At 46.6% G+C, this 22,277-nt stretch overlaps 2 protein-coding genes across 5 annotated transcripts in view; one reads left to right on the top strand and one right to left on the bottom strand.

The window, feature by feature from the left end:
- The window catches only part of vrk2 (VRK serine/threonine kinase 2), a 19,205-nt gene extending 18,107 nt beyond the window's left edge, over positions 1–1,098 (top strand). The window contains exon 13 of the mRNA XM_035401199.1: positions 691–1,098. Within this exon, the coding sequence (XP_035257090.1) occupies positions 691–957 (267 nt within the window). The 3' untranslated portion in view covers positions 958–1,098. The remainder of the gene's footprint in view (positions 1–690) is intronic.
- fancl (FA complementation group L) lies at positions 605–22,277 on the bottom strand. 4 transcript variants are annotated; one of them, XM_035401200.1, is made up of 14 exons: positions 21,847–22,277; positions 21,662–21,720; positions 20,555–20,630; positions 19,237–19,293; positions 17,997–18,094; positions 16,227–16,323; positions 13,009–13,077; positions 5,531–5,681; positions 5,105–5,188; positions 3,797–3,842; positions 2,968–3,049; positions 2,129–2,245; positions 1,157–1,228; positions 605–1,002 (listed from the first exon to the last, which is right to left on the bottom strand). In XM_035401200.1, exons 1-14 carry the CDS (start codon positions 21,937–21,939, stop codon positions 967–969), a joined length of 1,137 nt encoding a protein of 378 aa, XP_035257091.1. In that variant the 5' UTR covers positions 21,940–22,277; the 3' UTR covers positions 605–966. The 4 variants fall into 4 exon arrangements, with proteins under 4 accessions (XP_035257091.1, XP_035257092.1, XP_035257093.1 ...); XM_035401201.1 differs by having other exon boundaries at positions 20,555–20,615; XM_035401202.1 differs by lacking the exon at positions 19,237–19,293.

Genomic DNA, 22,277 nt, shown 5'->3' with positions numbered 1-22,277 from the left:
TGTGTGATATCCATGTGACACAGGGGATATACGTGTGTGATATCCATGTGACACAGGGGATATACGTGTGTGATATCCATGTGACACGGGATATACGTGTGTGATATCCATGTGACACAGGGGATATACGTGTGTGATATCCATGTGACACACGGGATATACGTGTGTGATATCCATGTGACACAGGGGATATACGTGTGTGATATCCATGTGACACAGGGGATATACGTGTGTGATATCCATGTGACACAGGGGATATAGGCGTGTGATATCCATGTGACACAGGGGATATACGTGTGTGATATCCATGTGACACAGGGGATATACGTGTGTGATATCCATGTGACACAGGGGATATACGTGTGTGATATCCATGTGACACAGGGGATATACGTGTGTGATATCCATGTGACACAGGGGATATACGTGTGTGATATCCATGTGACACAGGGGATAAATGTGTGTGTCTGTGTAAAATCCATGTGACATGGGATATCACCATTTGATACTCACATGCCACACAGGAGATCTCAATATTTGATGTCCAAGCCTGGTTACTGCTGTGCGAGTTAAGCTGAATAATAAAGTACACCACCAATTCAAGTGTGTTTTTATACTTGTACAGCTTATTTAATGTAACGCACAAAGGAAACACCACGTCTTACAGCATAATCTTCACCCGTATTTCAGAAGAAGAAGCCGCAAGCGAAAGGAGCCATCAGAAAGGTGCAGGCTGAGGGGGAGGGCGGGGCAGACGAGCGGGACGAGGAACCCGATCCGGAGAAACCGGCCCCGCCCCGGCACCCGTACAATCTCAGGGAAAGACGCCCCCGCAGGCTGGACGCCCCCGGGGGGCTCGGACAGTGGGGCGGAGCCTTCGTCATCCTCTTCCTCCTCATCCTCTCCCTCCTGTTGGTCCTCTTGCCTCACGCGGACCGGGGGCCGGCGAGGCTATGACCCGGGGGCTCAGGGCTTCTGCAGGCTCATTTTCACCGTCACGGGCTGCCAACGAGTCAGTCCGTCACTATTTTTGTATTTACACATTTTGTATTTTTTTAAAAAAAACGAAATAAAATTTCACGGTACTCTTAGACACTTTCTTATGGGCGGAAAGCGGTTATTTTGAATTGAACTGAATAATGATCAGCAGTCGTACCTTGCTGCAGTAGGGGCACTCGCCGAAGATGGTGTTGAAGCTCTGCCTGCAGGACGGAAGGCTTCTCAGCCACTGTGAGACGAGAGGAAGGAGAATCGCGCCAGCGCCGTGAATTCGCCGATACGCCCGATAGCGGCTCCGCCCGCCTGCCGACGCGCGCACACACGCACACACGCGCGCACACACACACACACACACTGTCCGCGCGCTCGTACATCGCGGGCTAACGGGCTGACTGTCCTTGGCTCCGGCGCCGCGCGGCCCGTCTGTCTGTTCGGGGGGGGAACAGGCGGCAAACAGACGGGCGCGCGGGCGGGTCCGGCGTCGGCCCGGCGTCGGCCCCGCCGCGTGCGCTCGGCCGCTCGCCTCGTCCATCTGTTTTGATCGCCGCTCTCGCGGCCGACGTAAAAGCCTCGCGCCGCTTAACAATAAACAGATGGACCGCTCCGCTGTTCGTAAGGACTCAAATGTCACACCAGCAGACGACATGACAAGCGCAGGCTTCGGCAGGGAGGGAGGAGGGGGCCGGCTGCCTTGGACTCACTCCGCAGTGAAAACACGGAGACCTGGAGCCCGTACCCGGCCTCCTTCCTGCTGGCTTCCGCCTCACTTCCTCTTCTGCATGTGTTGTGCTTTTTTTCCTGCGTTGCTACACAAGCCCGTCACGGCCGACGGGGACCGCGGTGCTCCTACCCCCCTCTTAGCATTTCCGTGTTATTACACGGGCCGTCTGAGACTGTTACAGGCCTGAAATGCTGCTCAGAAACACTGAGCTGCGTACATGTAGAAGCGTGTGTGCCTGCCTGTGTGCATGTCTGTGTCTCTGTGTATGTGTGCGTGCATGTCTGTGTCTCTGTGTATGTGTGTGTGTGTGCGTGCATGTCTGTGTCTCTGTGTATGTGTGTGTGTATGTCTGTGTCTCTGTGTGTGTATGCGTGTCTGTATGTGTGCATGTGTGTGCGACGCGCTCACCTCGTACAGACAGGCCTGGTGGAAGGGCTGACCGCAGCGCGGGTCGCTGCACACCTGGTCCGGGATGGCCGAGTCCAGGCGGTAGGAGTAGCAGATCCCGCACTCCGCGCTCAAACTCTGGGGGAGGGAGCGCAGACATCGCCTTCAGACACTCACACCCTCCTGAGAAACCCCCAGCTCACCTGAGAAACCCTCCACCAGCACCTCTGCCAAACTCCCCAAGTGCCCACGGCCACACGCGCACGAGACACACGCAGAGCTGCTGGAGGTGCGAGGAAGAGACAAGACTCAGGTGTGGTAATCCCCCTTGCCCGCCCCCCCCCCCCCCCACGCGTGTGTCTCCCATCTCAGCCGACCCCCACCCCCCACTCTTCTTCCTCCACTCCCCGCGTACGCGCGCTGCTTTTAAGATAATTGCAAGCCTCCCCGCCCCCCCTTCCCCCCAAGGGCAATCCATTAAAAGGATGGCAGGTGAAATTTAAACATCTGGTCAAGTAAACTTTTCCCTCTTTTGAACGTTAATGGCGGCGAGGCATTAATCACCGGTTGCAGGCCGCGGGTAAACACGCCGGCCTTTCAACCCGCCGGCAGACGGAAAAAAAAAAAAGTAAAATAAAAAATACAAACGGGAAAAAAAAGACGAATTGAACGAGCCCGAGAGTGCTCCGGACTCAGGCACCTTTGTTATCCCAACGCTCCTCTCTGTAAACAGCCCAATTACAGGAAATGTACACCCGGCATCAACTTCTGAAACCGGCCGCGCGCGCTTTCATTTACTCCGAGTCCGACTTGGCGGTGGAATTGTTAGCGGGCGTATACGGAATGGGAAGGCCGCGTACAGATTTTTTGTGGGTGGTAGGAGAGGGGAACTCGATCTCCAAAACATCCTTCAGGTTCTGCAGCACGCTGCAGTCCGGGTTCCTGAAAGCGCACAGGATGTCTCGGTTACACAGGCTAATTAAAAGCATGCAAATCAAGCTGTAGTGATTATAGGTTTAAGACAATGATACAAATTAGCAGAAAAATGTTTTGGGGTTATAAAAATAAAGAATAAAGCAGATATATGTGTGTGTGTGTGTATATATATATAAATAAACACATTTTTTTTAAATTGAAAAAATTACAATTGTAAATATAGCCGTAAGCAGCGATGTCGGGGGCCGAGCACGAAGGGTGAGCCATAGCACATTGGGGGACTGCACATTGTTATGGACTGCAAAACTAAGTCCAAATAGTAAAAAGTAAAAAAATTTCACTTTCTTCCTATTTGACTAATCTTGGTAAGCTTTTTCAATTGAGTAGCAGATGGGAATGGGAACCAAAAAAAATTGCTGTGAAAACACCGTTAGGGCAGAAAAATAATAAATATCGCCGCAACCGGTGATTGGATGCTTCAAGCCCTGTCATCACATTATGTTATCATCATGTATCATTTATCCAAGTGTTCACTGATGGAAATGTGCCTTTTTGGGTAGTGATCTGCTTTTTTAGATTACACAAAATTGGAAAAATTAGGGTTCCAATTATAATATATAATGATAATAATCCTAGCAAATACCATAGGTGACCTCTGCGCCCATGGTACTTGTCCCCCTAATAATACTTAAATTACAGAAAAGCAGTCAGTCACAGTCAAGAAGCACAAACAACAAATGATGATTTCCTTACCATAAATGCATGTTGGCGTTCAGTTTACTTCTCAGAGGGGTCACGACTACACAGCAGGGAAATATAAATATCAATCAGGAAATGCCAATGCTATATCAACACCCGTGTATTCAGTAAGACACAAATAAACATTTTACTATGTTATATGTGAAAGCAGCTGGGCGGTTCCTGGTCCTGTTAAGGCACCGCTACAGTGTGTGAATGGAAGCTCAGGTCTGGCACCGAATGCGGGTTGTGCCAGTGCCCGCTATTACCAGCACCTCTGCAGGGCCGCACATGCGTACTATTTTTCCAAATGGTATGATACCATTTTCTGAATAATTGTGCCACCTGGCTTCACTCGTTGCAATAGAGGTGCAGCTAGAGAGCTGGCTATTTCTAGCGATCTATCTCTCTAACTAGCTAGCCAGATAACATTAGGTACTGAGAGAGATAGAGGGATAGCTTGCTAGCTAGCAAGATAGCAGTAACAAATAATTATCAGCCTCATGACTAAACTATACACCGAAACTAAAGGACAGGCTATATGGCAAACATACGTCTGATACACTGTGTAATGCCGTTATTTCTCTTCAAAAATGTGTAGCTGCACTAGACCACTACGAGGATAGAACGGGAAGCTCGTGCACCTCCCTCAACCTAGTACACTTGAGCGACCCATCAACTGTGTTGCTCGCTGTGTGAACGCGGGGTTAGATATAACACATTTTGTGCAATAACCTCAACTGAATACCGGTGCCATCCATTTACATCTACAAATACAGTGCAGGCACACATCGCATCACACACAGTGTGAGCGCACATGCGTGTGGGAAAACCACAGATGACAGGGAAAATTAAAACAAGTCATGTGGAATTTCCCGTCCACCATTAACGATTGCGTGCCATCGAAGGAGATCAATCTTGCAGGAATGGGATTGCGCCATTTATTTATTTTTTTGTTTATCAATAGTAAATGCAAGAACTAATATTCCACATGACCCCTTCACACTGCTGTTCACTGCCCCACGTCGCCTGGCTACTGAAGTGTACATTTAATATCAGTGGTGCGGGTTGGCTCCGACATTGCTAGGCAACCCACAATATGGCAGATGCCACCGTTAGTCAAGCGTGACCTTGAATTTCAGGAAACAATCAACAAAGCTTAAAGCCCCCACTGCCTGACATCCTCTTTTCACATCTCCATAGTCTTCATGTAATAAACCAGGCGCATGAGTGTATGAGAATGAGAATATATGAGATATCTACACATCTACTACTTTTAGGGAGTGCCATTGTGGAAAAATGTACCTTCCAAGAAATACTCACCATGCTCTGCTCCAAGCAGGCAACATTCAGGCAACATCTTTGGGTGTCTGCTGTCTATCTCCAACTTTATTGAGACGTTGTTCGCTGGGAAAACATGGCAGAACGTGAGTTAGACGAACGCTGGTGTGGTGTGATATTTCAGCAAAGCAGACAGAATCTGCAAAGCTCCTGGCACTTAAACAATGCATTAAAATGCCTATACACCCAGAGGGGCTCAATGGCACTGGGACAGTTAACCAAGGCATGAAAAAAATATTTTTTTGTCCAAACCTGTTTAATGGACAGTTGATGATTAAATTTTCATAGTTATTTGAACACTCATATAAGCAGCAATAGATTCCAAAAGTAGTAACATGGTATTTATTAATCGTTAAGTTTCCTACTATGGTGGGAAATGATCTGGTGATGGATAAAGGACTGGGTTACCGATGGCGATTCTCCGCATGGTTGCTCCTCGGGGCGGATTTTCCGGCTCTAGGACCCAGGTTCTCTCATCGATTTCGTCCAGCACCGCCCAAAACTCCTGCAGGGACTCCAGAGCGGACAGGAACTGAGCGTGGACGTCCAGGAGGGTGCTCTGCGGGGGGAGCAAACGGGCACTTTCAACAGAGAGGTCGTGGCGCTTCTACCAAAGACGAGAACCAGCCCTGAAGATCAAGATCTCAAACAGGCGTGAATTCCGTATCTGCATTCGTTCAATTCGGCCAAACGGAAACTGCAACCTGGCGTCTTTCATAAAATTGAGTAAACCTGGAGCCCGATTCCAGCCTCCTCTCCGCGCTTTTAAGAGGCAGTTCCGTTCACTTAAAGCCATTACCGAATGCCCCCCACGGCCAGAAGATTTCAGCACTCACAACAACCGTCACACGTTACTCTACTGCGCACAGCAGACACAGAGAGCTTCCGGTGCTGTGCCAGTGAGGACGTCTCTGAGTGTAATTTAATTGGCTCAGTCAGCTGCACTGCGACAGTGTCCTGCAATCCCGGAGCCGGGTAGTCATTTACATTCGCTGGACAAAAGCACAATAATCAGTTATACTGGGAACATCTGCTGATTGATTTCAACTTGAACACAGAGAATAACTCCCATCTGTCTGAGGCTGCGAGCGCCTTATTTAAGTTGCAAATGATGTTGCACTCTTTGCAGAAGCGAGCAAACAAAAAAAAAAAAAGGAAATATTTAAAAAGGAAAAAAAAAATGTTTAAAAGACAGACAGCTGCAGATTTGCGATTCTTAATGGCTTCCAATTTGACCATACAGAATTTCAGGGTTTTCCTTGTATCCGGCAGAATTTATGCTGTAGAAATGTGAAGTCAAGAAGCACCCCTCAAACAGCTGTAGAATGACTGGCCAGTGGAGGTGAAACCCCCCGTGTCTCTTGAGTCAAAGGAAGCGGGGGCTAGCGGAAGGTGATGCAAAGGACAACTGAGTTTTTTGGTGACCGGTTAGGGAAAACTGCAGCCATTGAGGCCTTACAAATGGATCTTCCACACTGACAGGGAAAAGTAAGTAAAATGTAAAGGGGGTGGCACTTTTGGAAATGGATCATAGGAACAAGCTAGACACGCCCAACCCAAATCAGTCAAAACAAAGATCATCTCATGGTTGCCAAACAACCAAGAATCAGCCTGGGCTCAGCACGCCACAGAATGAATTAGCATAGCGCGTTGCCCTTTAATTCTCAACTCAACAGACCTCACCTCCTTCCCTCCATTTTAAAGTTCAGCTGTGAAATGGCTCTGATGGTTTAAGTGCGACTCTCAGGGCAAGCTCATGAATCAGGAGCGCTGATTGACAGCTGATCAAATCTGGCCTGGCTTCGCTGCCTGCCGTCGGAGTGAGGGAGGGAGGGAGTGCGGGTGGCGTTCTCCTGGCGTACCCGTCCAGCTGTGGGCGCGGCATGCGGGGCGTGCGCGTTTTGCCTTCAGTTTAAACGCTTCTGAAAGATTCGGTCTGCAGACCAGATCCCCGGGTCCCGCCGGAGAGGCCCCATCTGCGCCCGGAAGCCTGCAGCAAACGGCCAGAGCCCGGCGTCCGGCTGCCGCGGTGCCCCCGGCCCCGCCCACCTGCCCGCCGCCGTGACATCACTGGCCCTGCGCTGCCAGAGACCGCTGACCGACACTGCCTTTAGGACGAGAGTGCAACATCGCCACCCTGCAATGCTTTGTGGCTCTTTTGTGGCAGTCCCAGGGCTGGGATTAAATCCAGAGAGTGACGTATTCCAAATACACTGCAGGCACGAGCACGCCATGCACACAACTGCCCTATCAGCAGCCCAGAGACTAGAGTAACACGAGCCTGTAAAATAACCACAAACCTGAATAAAATGTACACCAATAGCAACACGCATTATAATTTCATTTCTCAAAGTTCTGGAAAAAAATACATCAGAGCACATAGAGATAGTAACAATACTAATGGAAACTTTTTGGCAAACAACTAATAAATTTATGCAGATCACAAAGGACACATCTCACACACACACACACAGTGATACTTAGTTTACAAAGGCAGTACTAAATTTCCAAGGAGCAGAGGAAATTCATTGCACTAAAGGGGCCACCACAGGGTAAAGGATTCCAATCTGTGCTTAGTCAAACAGAGCAGACTCCACTTCTCATTTCAATCAGTGGCGCATACAAGTGCACACGCGCACACACGCACGCACGCACGCACACCACACACACGCACGCGCGCACACACACACGCACGCACGCACACCACACACACGCACGCACACACACACACCGACTCGCACACACCAGGGGCTCCCTTTCCATGTCCAGAATAAAACACAGAAAGGGCCGCCTTTCAGCGCTCAGTATCATTCACGTCCTAATTGCTACATTAAACCACCTATTAGACACCTTGTGAACATACATTTCTAAACAGTGCCTTTGGTCCCCAGCGCGGTCGCCAAGTTTCCACAGCGAGCCGGAGTGAAGGTGTAAATGTTAATCGCTGTCGTCATGTGTAATTTCCTCCCATTGTAATACCTCAGCACTCATAATGCAGCCAATTTAGCAAGATCTCTGATGAGGGAAGCTCCCATCTTGGGGGCCGGAATATTAAACAGTTTTCTTTTCCTTATGAAATCCTAGAATATCGGCTTATACATGGTCAACGATACTTAACATGATGTTAGACTGCTCACGATTCTCTGTTCTCTTTATCTGGACAAACATCCTGTACTTGGAAAGCAGGATGTTGTCAAAACATGATAATAAGGGGGAATTAACTGGGAAAAAAAAAAAAACATTATGCGGCGGATAAAAATGAAAATTGGTGCAGACGTCTCCTAGGTGATCCTGAGACATTCGAGAAGGGGTGCTCAAAAAAAAAATCTTAAACAGCAAGTTATTGAACAAATTCAAAATGGCCACTTAATTGGTTGCCGACTGACCGGAAAGGCACTTAAATGATCTCATAATAAAAGCACTACATTTGGCACACACGAGGAAGATAGGTTTGCCTAAATGAGTGTCTGGATCATAAAGGAACAACCACGTCAACCTACATACAAAAGTATCCAGAGAAATGATGGGTACAATCATAAGATCACGCACCATTGTAAAAAGCTATTTATTACTATCATTAGATTATGGGGAAGTATACTCTGCAGCCTCCATTCGTGGAGTAGGGGAGGGGTCTTTTGGTGGTGTTACAGGCCTATTCCTGTCCAGAGCTTATTCAGGAAAACAAAGGGAACTCTGGGTTTGGAAGGCTTGCTCAGGATTGTGTTTAAGATCAGCCCAAAGAAGCATTCTGGTGAAAATGTGCTGTTTATTTCAAGCTTTGAACCATGCCTGCACTGTATGTAGTTTTGGAGATAATGGGGTTTATTTAAGACAGGTGATTCTTACCAAAAGCCCTGGCTTTTAAGTGGGCTTCAAGGGGTTAAACAGTATAAAAAGTATTTGAAAACGTTTAAATCGTGTACCCCTTCTGAGATGGCTGTACACATCCCAAAGAGTGTTTGTACCAAATTTGGTGCTTTTATCCACCACTTTGACCCTTTTTTGAGGTTAATTCCCCCTACTATACCACAGGCACATCTTTCCGCAATTTCCCCTCCAGATTCAGTTTCCTCAACACAAGCACCACAAGCTGACAAAGCACATCACAACTCATCCTTTGCCTTTAAAATGGGAGATGTTTACACAAGCTCTCCTGAAGAGGAACGCTGAAGTTTAAGTAGGGTCGTGCTGCTGATTTAATTCTGTCCAACCATTCCCTCCACTGTTCCCTGCACAAAATATAACACTTCTGAGGACTGTGGTTTCCTCCTTTCCCAAAAAGATAGAAAAAAGGAAAAAAGATGGCAGACAGATTATATTCCAATAAAAGGTAGCAGAAACGCGCGCACGACGCTGTCTGGCCAAAGAGACGAATGAAGCGCAGGAGGAGTTAATTAATGGCTGTGATGTTCTGGCACATTAAAGCAGAGAAGGGGGTCTTGCTGGGCGTGCTACGACACCTTCGCGCCGCGCCACGGCGAGTCCCTGAGCGCGGCAGCCCGTGCGTGTGCGCCGTGCGGACGGAAAGTGGAGAAAGGCGGAAAAAAAGATTCCAGAGAATGAAAAATGAGACGGGGAGGGAGTGCCTAACTGCGCTTTTTACATTTAGAGGTGATAAGTCGACAACCGATATTTCAAGAGTTGGGTTCTGCCAGTCGAACAAAGGGGCCAGAGGTGGAATTTAGCTAACGGTAAATTTCACACTCGTATCAGGAATTATTTTATCCCACAGAGTTGCTAAAGTATCCAGCAGAAGAATAAACCATTGGGGCGTCCAAGACTGGGCCTGATGGAGTGTTAGTTCTTCTCTAAAGACAGAGGAAAAAATGTGAAGCCTGGACAGGCTGAATGGCTTCTTCAGCTCATCAAAACAAACACCAAAAACGCTGTGCTTGCTGTGTTCATGAGTAAAACTAAGGGTGCCCCCACAGCCCCCCTCTGCCCTGTGTGTGTTAGCCCCATACACACACACACGCACTGACAGACACAGACACACACCATACACACGCGCGCGCACACACACACACAAGCAGCCTCACCCTCTGTCACCCCGGGTGCCGCACCACCGCCAAAACCCCTCGCTGAGATCGCCATGGCGATGATGCTCTGTGGGGAAAAGCAGCAGCAGCAGCAGCAGAGGGGGAAAGCTGATGAGGTGGACGGAGAGATGCGCCAGGACTGAGAGAGAAAAGGAGGAAGGAAGGACGGAGGTAGAGAAAGGGGGAGGACAGGTGGGGTCAGGAGGGGGTGTTATCTGCCAGGAAAAGCAAGCAGCTTGTCTCCATCCTGACGTAGGTGGAAGGTGTTAGCTTTACTTATTTATCTGAAAGGGTTTTAAAATGAGGTGGGCACCCAAGAAATGTGTGTGTGTGTGTGTGGGGGGGGGGGGGGGGGGGGGGGGGGACTGACAGAGGAGGGGTGGGAAAAAATGAACCAAAAATTATGGGTCAGTGTGACATTGCAGTGCACACAATTTAGCATTGAACAGGTGCAAGGACTGCGCAATTACTTTCCAATTAATGCCAGTCCCGTGATTATAGTTATTCTTCTGATATAAATATATAGTGCAAGTGGAAATGTCCTTGTAATTGAAATGGCGGCTGAAATAAGCCCCCGGAATGAGTTGTATAATGTGTGCGTTTCGGATGCAGATATCGGTCTGAGTGTCTCCTCGTCTTCGCTCAAGTGTTCCAATTAGGTCCCTTTCTCCTCCGGGGCCTCGGGGATTGCCATTACGGTTATCAAGAAAATGAGTGATTATAAACAAAACAGGGGAGAGCGTGTGTGTGTGTGTGTGTGTGTGTGCGAGCGAGCGTGTGTGTGTGTGTGCGTGTGTGTGTGGGGGGGACCGGTCATCAGAAATGTGTGTACTCGCCCATTCATAACACGGAAACTTCTGGAGGGCGCGAGGCTCAGACGAGTAATCAGTCGCAGACAGCAGAGAGAAAAAACACACAGACACAAAAAAAACCCTCTGAATACACACATGCTGCGGCATCAATCAGTCTACGGTCCCCGTTTACCGCGTTTACTCTCTGCGTCACGCAAAGCACTCGACAACTTGGCGTACAAGACCGATGCAGTCTTGTAAACAGTGCGGTCTATTTTTTCAAAAATAATGAAAATGAAAAATAAAAATGGGGAGTGAGACCACCCGGGCGGTTCGACGGGGTCGGCTTGTGACACAGTGACGAATGCAACAACGCCAAAGGAAAGTTCCGGAGGCTAAAAGCACAGAAATGGCTGTGCAATTATACCTGCCGGTGAAGAGCACGTTCAGGCAGTTTGGACGAGGCTCAGAGAGGGAGAAGTGGGGCTTCAGCCCGGCTCCGCCCCCTCACAGCCTCTCTCCTGGCTGCAGGCTGGGGGTGGGAGGAGCCAGAGCCTGAGCCTGCTCCTGCTGAGAGACACCTGCACTGGAGGGGCCTGTGCCCAACGCCACCCACGCCCGACCAACCGCACGCGCTCACACACACAATCACCGGCGTACACACGCATGCATGCACACACACACCAACGCTCACACACACAATCACCTGCGTACACACACACACACACACACAACACGCATGCATGCACACACACACACACACACAATCACCTGCGTGCGTACACACACACACACCAACGCTCACATACACACAATCACTGGCACATACATACACACCAACGCTCACATACACACAATCACCGGCATATACATACACACCAACGCTCACATACACACAATCACCGGCATATACATACACACCAACGCTCACATACACACAATCACCGGCATATACATACACACACGCTTACATACGCACAATCACCTGCATATATGTACACACGCACACGCTCACACACACACACACACAATCAACTGCATATACACACACACAGGCGCACACACACGCTCACATACACACGGTCACCTGCGTACACACACACACACACACACACACACACACACGCACTCATGCGCACCCAGACACAAACACGTACACACACGCACACACACACACACACACACACAGAGGACATAGTGTGTGGCGCGTCTCGGCCTGGCGATGCAGCGGCTCGTAATCACTCACTCAGATGAAGACGTCAGGCCGGTGGGGGGGGCCGGGCCTTCCCCACAAGGCACGGGCAAAATACATCACACACTCCGGGCCCAGCGGGACGACAGCCACCAGACGGCACCGCCGCTCCGAGCCGCTCTCCCTGCCCGCGCGCCTCGAACCCGCAACACGGGGGCCGGAGAATTTTAATAAATAAAGAGCGCTAACTATGCCTTAAGTTCCAGGACCGGAGTACATTACAGCGTGCCAGCTCAGAGCCCTTTAATTGAATCTGGAAAGTTGAAAAAGGGACTCTGAAAGAAAACATTTTTAAGAGAGAGAAGCGCGCTAGCGGTGGAGCGGCGAGAGCGAGGAGAGACGCCCACCCTCCTTTTGGAAGCGCTCCTGGGCTACAGTGCCGGCTGAGGGAGCCAATTATGCGTTAGGTAATACTTTATCAGTTGCTCCTGATTGTTCCCAGATTTCATCAGTTTTTTCGCACGTACGCCGGCCCGGGGAGAGCGTCGCGGCTTCCTGGCGCCCGCCGCGGGCGTCGAGTCGATGGCGGTGCATTGCTATGGCCACCTGACAAGCTGGCCCGTCGATACCTGTGGTCTGTTAGCTAACTGAAGCATTTTAAAAACAGCTCCGGTTAGTTTTTGTCTCTCAGTTTTATTTTCTTCATTTTTGAACACGGCTGGCGGACCCCTCCGCACGCTAACAGGCCGGACCCCGCGGCGAACAGCCTTTAGCGTTGCATGCTGGGTGGAAAGGTCAGGGCTCGCCGCTCGCTTCGTTGATCGCTTGGCCGGGTGACTGCGTGCAGGTGTGCGGCTCGCCTACCTGTGGTGTCCAGGTGATGTTCAGGGGAAGTGGCAGGTCTGCTGAACACTCTGGGGCCTCAGCTGGGTGCTGAACACAGGGCAGGGGGGTCAAAACACACTTCTTTTGACTGTGCCAAAATTACACTTTCATGCAGACACAGAACCAACCAAGTGAAAGAATTAAAAATAATGCAAATACACTAAAGCAACAGCAGCAAGAGCAAGAGCAACAGGAAATGAACCCGGTCCGAGCAGCATTGGGTAAATGGCATGAATGAATCATTTGTTACGATGTAACGATTGCCACGGAACACCTGACTGATGGAGGATTCTGAATGTAGGCCAAGTGAACTGAATAAATGCTTCATCTCATGTTGGCACTATTGAGCACAACTATTTGTACTCAATATGCAGTGGAATGCAATATTTTAAATTATGGGAAGCAACATACGGAAGAAATTAAACTACTGTAAATGTTATTCGGCCTTCTTTACTGTATGTGTATACACCGCATTTTTAATCTAGGCCAAAGAATGACACAGCTATGGTCAAAAATGCACAAAATGTGAACGTGAAGGTGGAGCATTAAAAATTGCATACAGCGTACGCATGCAGAAAACCCACTTCCTGTTTACGTGAATTCCCCAGAAACATTGTGACTGCATTACACTGAAACATTTGGCAGTAGAAATATTCTTTTGATAACTTTTCATCTTCAGCCATCAAAAACTCAAAAAGTCCCTAAAATTATTTTATGTGACATTTGCAAGCAATCTTCAGTAACTAATGCTGCTACCGAATAATCTAATTCGGTAGCCGTACGCCTTACAGTTTCTGAGATCCAGGTCAAAACAATACTGAATAATAATAATTACAACAATCCCAGTAATAATTCCTTCAACAGAACTACAAATTACATCATACAGTACCGTGAAAAAGTATTTGCCCTCTTCCTGAATTCCTCTATTATTGCGTATTTGTCATACTGAATGGTTTCAGACCTTTGGACAACATGTAATATTAGACAAGGCGAACGGGAGTAAACAAAGCACATTTTAAAAAGTATTTCATTTATTTACTGAAAAAGTTATCAAACACCCATATCAAACATAATAACTGGTTGCACCACCTTCAGCAGCGTAACTGCAACCAAACAATCACAGTAATTTCATATCAGTTTTTCACATCGCTGTGGAGGAATTTCAGCCCACTCTTCTTTTCTTTAATTCAGACAAATTGGTAGGTTTTCAGTTTCGTTTCAGGTCCTGTCACCTCCTTCTGGGTTCAAGCCAGGACCTTGACTAGGCCACTACAAGACTTTCATTTTGTTTCTTTTCAGCCGTTCGCATGCGGCTGCTTTTGTGTTCTGGATCATTGTCTTGCTGCGTAACCCAATTACGCTTCGGCTCACAGAGAGATGAGCGGACATTTTCCTCAAGAATTTCCAGAGCAGAATTCATCGCTCCTTCAATAATGGCAAGTCGCCTGGGTCTCGAGGCAGCAACGCACTCACACTATCACACCACCACCACATCTGACTGTTGTTATGACGTTCTTGCTGTGAAATCTTGTATTTGCATTACACCACACATAATGGGACCCATATGGTCCAAAAAGTTGCAGTTTAGACTCCTCTGTCCATAGTACATTATCCCAAAAGGATTGGGGATCATCCTGGTGCTTTTTGTTTTGCAAACGTGAGATGAGCATTGATGTTTCTCTTGGTTAGCAGTGGTTTCCACCTTGCTACTCTCCCATGAATCCCTTTTTTTCCCCCTGTCTCTTTCTCATTGTGGAGTCATGAACACTGACCTGAGCTGAGGCTAAAGAGGCCTGCAGTTCTCTGGATGTTCTTCTTTTGTGACATCCTGGATGAGTTGTCACTGCGCCCTTGGATAAATTTTGGTAGGCCGACCACTCCTGAGAAGATTCACCACTGTTCCAAGTGTTCTCCATTTTGAGATAATGGCTCTCACTGTGGTTCAGTGGAGTCACAGAGCCTTAGAAATGGCCTTGTAGCATGATATAGTTCAACAACTTTTTTCTCATCTATTCTGGAATTTCCTCTGATCGTGGCATAGTGTGCATGTAGACTGTGACTACAAACCTTCACTCTGATGGTAAAGTTCAATGAGTGAAGTTCAGATTCAAAAGGGCTGGCTGCAATCAAGTCATGGTATGTTCCATCAGTTGCATCTAATTATGAATTAAATTTGGTTAATTGGTTGATTGAGTAAGTAAGCGGGCAATTACTTCACAAGGGTGATATGGGCGTCCGATAACTTTTTTCATTAAATGAAATAATTTTTTTAATGTATGCGTTTTCCCGGTTTCCCTTTGCCTATTATGACATTTTGTCTAAAGATCCGAAACCATTCCATGTGACAAATAGGGGGCAGAGGAAACGGAGGAAGAGGGTGAATGCTTTTTCATGCCACTGCACCTCAGCACGCACGCTGCTCCTGTGACTGCTCCTCCCTCTCTGAACCGTCGAGCGCGGTGACCTAGCGAGGGAGGCGAGCAGATGTGCGGTTGGGGGGGGTGGGATCGGGGCTATTTTTACCCCGTGGTGGACAGGCGGGCGCGGGGGGATTCGCACGCCCTGCTGAACGGCGTACGGGCAGCGCCGCGCGGCACGCCGCTGCTCTGATCGCGTCCCACCAGCACCCCTCGCCTCAGCCATCGCAGGGCGGCCCGGGCGCACGGTAACCACGCACCGGGTTCTCTGTGACCGCTCTGTCCCGAAAAGACCCGTCTAAATGGAGCCGCACTGCCGCGCTGCTAAAGGTCATCCCGGAGACGGCTCCCGGTGCAAAACGGACGATCACGCGTTCATTCATATGGTACGTGACTCTAGATTCATTAAAATTTTGCATATTCTATAGCTCAATGATTAAGCATTCCAATAATCAAACCCTGCTTTTTGCCACGTCCCAAATGTGGCAGGAAATGCCAATTCTGTGCAAATAATTAAGGAGCAAGAAGGTCTGCAATCACTCACACTTTCAGACAGGGAAACGAGCAACAGCCAAGAATTACAGACACAGGAAGAATACAGCGCACGCAGCACATTCGGTGTGCACAAAAAGTCACATAAAAATAAACAATAAAAATGAATCAATAACAACAACAACAACAACTTGCAGATGCTAAAGGGTCTCCCTGTTTTGGCAGGGTGCTGCTGCGGCGCATGTGGAGAGAGAGAACAGGGCTGAAGCGAGGCCAGGCTCCGCTCACCTTGGGCTTCAGCTTGAGCGCCACGGTGTGCTGGCGCCCGGCGGAGTCCTGCGCCCCCAGCCTCAGAGACCGCAGCTCCGCGTCCAGGAAGAGCAGCCTGGGGAGGCAGGGGGCGGGGCGTTACGCCCACGCAACAGCGCGGTCAGCGTGCGCCGCGCTTACCGTCTCCACCGGCCCCCGACCCCCCGAACGCCCAGACGCTCTCTGTCACCACCCGCTTACGGACGACTAAAGCTTCACATCAATGACCTATTTCACTAAAGTACCATCACATGACTGACCCTCTTACCCAGAGCAACAAAACAAGACTACATCAGTTTTAGACTCGGGATTACACAAATTCATTAAAATCACAAATCAAAAAGCCTCATCTTCCAGAATGGCCAAAGGCCCGGAAATCACGCGTTTTCTTCAAACGGACGCAGGAGGAAGGGAGGAAAAGACGGGCCCTGACCGGGCCGGGTGACCCGCACCGTCTGATTACGGACGGGCTTAAAATATCCCAGAGAGCGGAACAGTAAAATGACCCCTGTCTGTACTGTAATTAACGTCGGCCGCGCGTTTTTCCAGGGAGCGAGAGCTGATTAAAATGACCAGCTTCCGCCGTAAGTTCACTTCACCGTGACCAATCAGATGTGCCCAACTATATCGGACTCAAGGCCATTAACGCCGATGCCAATTAAGGCGCCAAATTAATCTCGAGTGCATTTACCAATAGGCCCCCGCTGCAGTGCTTCTGACCGCGATTCGGTATTAAAACGTTCACCTTGTTTCCCCGTAACTTCAACATTCTCCCATTAAACTGGAGAGGTAGGTTTCTAATTGGATCAATTTGCATTTGCTAATATCATAATTTCATCTCGGGGCCATTAAGAGAAAAAGGGAAAGAATTAGCGAACCCGGCTAAAGCACGGCGCGCCCCGGCACGTGACCGAGCGCCGCTGCATCGCCTGCGACTCTGACACCAGCCGCGGCGCAGCCAATAAGCCCGTTAGCCAATTAAATACTCATTTAATTCATTAATTAATTAATGACAAGCGCGCGATAACCTTGCTGTCATTCATTTCGGTGAACTGCCAGCTGTGTGCGTATTCTTCAACCTGCGTCGCCATTCATTTCATTTCCTATTTATTTAATTTGGTCACATTTGGTCTTCCATTGGGACTGTTCCAACAGAGTTTTTTTTCCTTCTACCTTCGCGAAAACGAGAAACACCCCCCAAACAATACAAAAAAGCACTAAACAGAAGGTCCCACGTTTCTGCATTATTTCCTCTCATGTCCGCCGCATTGCATAATAAAAACAGATGAAGGGATGAAGCCATGTGTGGATGGGTGTTGGATAATCAGAATGTAACAACATATCTATAACAGATCTTCTGTTTTTCAATTAAACGCTAAAAACCGTCCATCCCCCATCAGTCTGTCACACTGTGTGTGGGGGAAACGTTGAAAACACTCTCGCTCCAGTTTACAGACGTCAAATATCATGTTTCCAGTTGATATCTCCATTTTGAACATTGCAAAAGGAGCACCCCATTTAGAACACATTAAAATTATTTATTACTCATTCAATTTACTTCAAGGTCATCTGCATCTCTCAAATCATGGATTGCAATAGATACAAGTATTTTTAAAACCCTTCTAATGTTACTTTATGCAGGCATCTGCAGCGCTTGTTCATTAATATACATGAGATACACATCAAACTTATCACAATAAAAATCAAACTTTGCAAGGCAGGTAAGAAGACTTCACGGAGGGAACATACTTATCCCAGCCCAGGCTGCCGATCTCTCCAATGAGACGCTGGTAGTACTGAGGGGGAGGGGCTGCTGGACACGCCCCTCTGCGCTTCACAGCCACTTCCTGCGGAAAAATAAACACCTTCCTTCAGCTCAGCATTAATGACGCACCGCAGCTGCACTTGTGACTGTATTACACACGAGCTTCACTGAGAGGAGCTGGGCAACCTGTATGTGGAGAAACAACCTCTTCTGGCACTTTACTGCAGTATTGCACAAGTCCCAATATAGAATGCACAAGTAGTGCTTGAGTCACGTGAAACAACAGGGGGCTGTGTATAAAAACAGCTGTAATTCCTACACAGATCACCCGCTATGGATAAAAATACCCCCAGATTAAAGCTTTGTTTTAACCTCATGTTCAAAACAATAAAAATTGCGTCACTGTCCCAATACTTTTGTATTTAACTCTTTTGTATTTTATACACATACACGTATGTGTGTGTGTGTGTGTGTACATATGTGTGGACTTTCAAACACTTTTAATAATTGTGCTGTTGGCTGTTGAGTATAATTTGAGAGGTCAGGATATCCAGAGGGACTGAAATATGTCATTCTATATAAGGCGCCACAGTAATGGCACAGTATCTCGGGCTAATTTAGGCCAGTAACTACTGTAACAATAATTGGCTGCCTGACATAGATTCCAGCATTTACATTTCATGTATTGGGCAGCCAATTTTTCATTTGAGAGGAAATGTGCATGTATACAGCAGCTCTATTCCACACATAAGACTACAGGACAGTAGCCTGGCTTTTTATTCTATAAAGCACATAGCGGTCTCATCCGCCCATATCTATGCACAGACCCAAGGAGCCGTCAAGATAATGCAAGCAGTACCACTGCTGCACTGGATTTCAATTAGCCCTGCAGATATCAAATCAGAAATCAGCATTAGACAGCTGGCTGCTGGGAACTCACGAAAGGAAGGTAAGTCGCAAAAAGTCCTTTAATCTCAAACAAGACAATGCAGAACTAAAAAGGAAATCCCGAACAATGCAAAATTATAGGTGTATCAAATATCGCAAGTATACCTTAAAGGAAGTCCAATAATTTACTTCACACAAAACATTTAAATCCTCCCACATTTTAAATCACTGCTTTGCTACATAAAATAAAAAAATAACAGAAAAGATTAAATTAATTGTCATTAATAGATTATAGCATCTATAAAACGCAATAAAGAACAGAGAACAAGAACTTACCAAAACTGTTTTAAGCTCCAAAATAAAACTGACAAGATCTGATGAATGTTGCAATCTCTAAGAAATAGAAAAAAGGATTGATCAATTGTAAATTAATGTTTTTGTAAAAACACAGTGGTGAGTCTATTGCTTCAAAACGAACTTACACTGGAGGCCTAAATCATATCCCCAGTCTACTATTTGATTAATAGAAGCTGCCACAAGCTTTAATTAATAATATTTTTAAGTCTATCAAAATAATGAACTTTATTGCCTTAGGTGGAATACAAATCCTTCTGAAATGGAGACAAAGAGAGCCATAGCGAGAGAGAGAGAGAGAGAGAGAGAGAGCCAGCGAGAGAAAAAAAAGAAAAGAAGAAAGAAAAACTAAACGAAAATAATTTTCAGCTGTAACAAGCTCAGCCATCCGCTTCTGCAGAGCACTCTGCCCTTTGAACAATGCCCTGTTATGCCACAGTTTTAAATTCGTAAGGATACAGCAAAGTAAATGTGTGTTCAGTATACAGTGCAGTCCATAAGTAATGGGACAGTGACATTTTTTGTTGTTTTGGCTCTGTACTCCAGCACATTATACTTGAAATGACACAATGAATATGAGGTTAAAGTTCAGACTGCCAGCTTTGAGAGTATTTCCACCCATATCGGACGATCCAGAATCACAGGCCTTTTAGTACATATTCCACCCATTTTAGGGGAACAAAAGTAATCGAACAGATGGCTGATCACCCGTTGTTTGGTCAGCCGTGTGTTGTCGCATCCTTAGTTCATGCACAGGAAAGCTAACAAAAGGTCCAGAATTTATTCTAGGGATCAAATTTGTATTTGGAGTCTCTCGTTGTTGCCTTTCAACATGAGGACCAAAGAAAAGTCAATGCTAGTGAAGCAGGCCATCGTGAGGCCAAAAGTCAAAATAGACTGATCAGAGACATATGCAAAACATTAGGGTGTGTCACAATCAACTGTTTGATACATTGTTTTGGAATCAAGAACGGAAACAACCGGGTAGACCACGGAAGACAACTGTAGTGGATGACAAAAGACATTCAATTTTGAAGATAAGCCCCTTTTCAACTTTCCAAGAGATCAAGACGACTCTCTTAGACACAGGTGTCAAAGGCTACCATAAAGGGACCATAAGCAGAGGGCTTACCACAAGGTGCATGTGAATTGTTTTAATACATATCTAAAATTGAGTACAGAGCCAAATCAAGAAAAATATGTATTTGCCCAAAATATTATGGAGCTCACTGTGTGTGTGCGTATGTGTACGTGCATGCGTATGTGTATACATTAAACAGATTATATGCAAAATTTTTACCTTTTTTATTACATGCTGGTATCCGTGAAGTAGCCGTTTCAAGCGCCAACAGCACTGTAGCCTCAAGACAGAAGAACTGCATTATTTCAGCACTGACTGTAAATATACTCATGATGGAACTGCATATAGCCTAGGCTGAGCCATTACTATTAGCAGGTGTGCAACTTCTGGTATTCAAATGCTAGATTCACACACAATTTTATAAGAAAACACAACACTTTCCTTCTAAGATGTTTTTTTTTCTCTTATTTGAACTTGAATGGCTACAATCACAGTAAAGGTAGCAACAAGAAAGAGTTGCTGCAGGAGAGTAGCCAAAATTGAGAGAAAAAAATGTATGTCGTCATCTCAATTAGCAGACTATGTGAACCAAGTGTCATAATTTTCTGAGCACTGAATAAAGCATCATGTAGCGGAAACATTTGCTCGAGATCCTTTGACATGCTCTTTTTATTTCCCCAAATATCAGTTTTGTGTTTATAATAAATATATTTTGCTCAACAACAGTGTCCGAGAGTAAATAGAGTGCACTTGGCACCTTTCTCCTCATATATACAAATAACCACAAACTCCCATTACTTTCTCTTCTTACATCATATTTTGAATACGACTAAATTATGGAGATGTGAGACTAAATGCACAATCCTTTTACTGCTATTGTACATTCAATGTGGATTCATTATTCATCCTTTTGCCAGCAGAGAAGAAAGAAATCCATGTGAACCAAATGATAAGGGATGAGTGTGGGGTGTCCTGTCCCACTCCACTTTGGAACAAAGCTGAAGTTCCATTCAGAGAAAGGGACAACAAAAACCAATACCCAATAACCAAGATCAGAACTGCAGCCACTTTATAAGTCAAACACTCGAGTATGATACAGTATAGTGCTGCCAAGTGACCTTAAATCCCCGTACGACCAGTCCTAACACTGGTAATCAAAATATCTTCCATGAAAGCGCACAGTCTCTCGTAAGAATGCGAGACATGCCAGAAAAATGCGTTTTAGGGCACGTTTTTATCTAGCTATGTATTTCTAGATGGTCTGTCATATGCCACCCCTTTCAATTTTAAAGAGTAACTACCACCACTAAAAAGAAAGCGACTTACTTTGAATTCTTTAGTTGGCGGTCGGATGGAACTAGTATTCTTATTCGGAAGTCTAACTCCTGAAAAGCAAATGAAAAAGTAGTTTCTGAAACCGCAACGAATAGCTACGCAAGAAGCACCAATAACATACGCCTTAACAGGCTAACGCTATGCGAACTGCTAGCGTTGAATTACAAATGACCCACCTGAACAGTAATGAACCCATCATAAATAGTTTTCTCTTTGTTGAGAGGCAAAAGCAACGGATTTTCCTGTAGCAATAAAGAACTTTCTGCCATTCTCACTGGCAAACATGAGATAAATAAACATGAGATAAAGCAAGCAAGCCTTACTAGCCGCCGTTGGAAGAACTAATTTACTTATGTTTTATAAAAAATAAAGCTAATGGAGCACACGACTTACTAACAACACTAACAATCAACAATAGGCAAATCCGACGCCACTGTTAGCACAAGTTGTAATAACTTTGTTAACTTTTATGGCTAATAACGATGCACGACTTCATCAAAGTAAGAATTTAGCCATTTTAGAAACGGTGCAGATCTAGCTGGCTGTCATAACATGCTAGCTAAACTTTCTCGTTTTGTTTCGCGCCGCAAGCAAGAAGCGCTTTGCA

This window comes from Anguilla anguilla, chromosome 18, assembly GCF_013347855.1.
Source record: "Anguilla anguilla isolate fAngAng1 chromosome 18, fAngAng1.pri, whole genome shotgun sequence".
Taxonomy (NCBI): domain Eukaryota; kingdom Metazoa; phylum Chordata; class Actinopteri; order Anguilliformes; family Anguillidae; genus Anguilla; species Anguilla anguilla.
The sequence above is the reverse complement of the archived record's forward strand: the minus strand, read 5'-3'. Positions and strand labels throughout refer to the sequence as shown.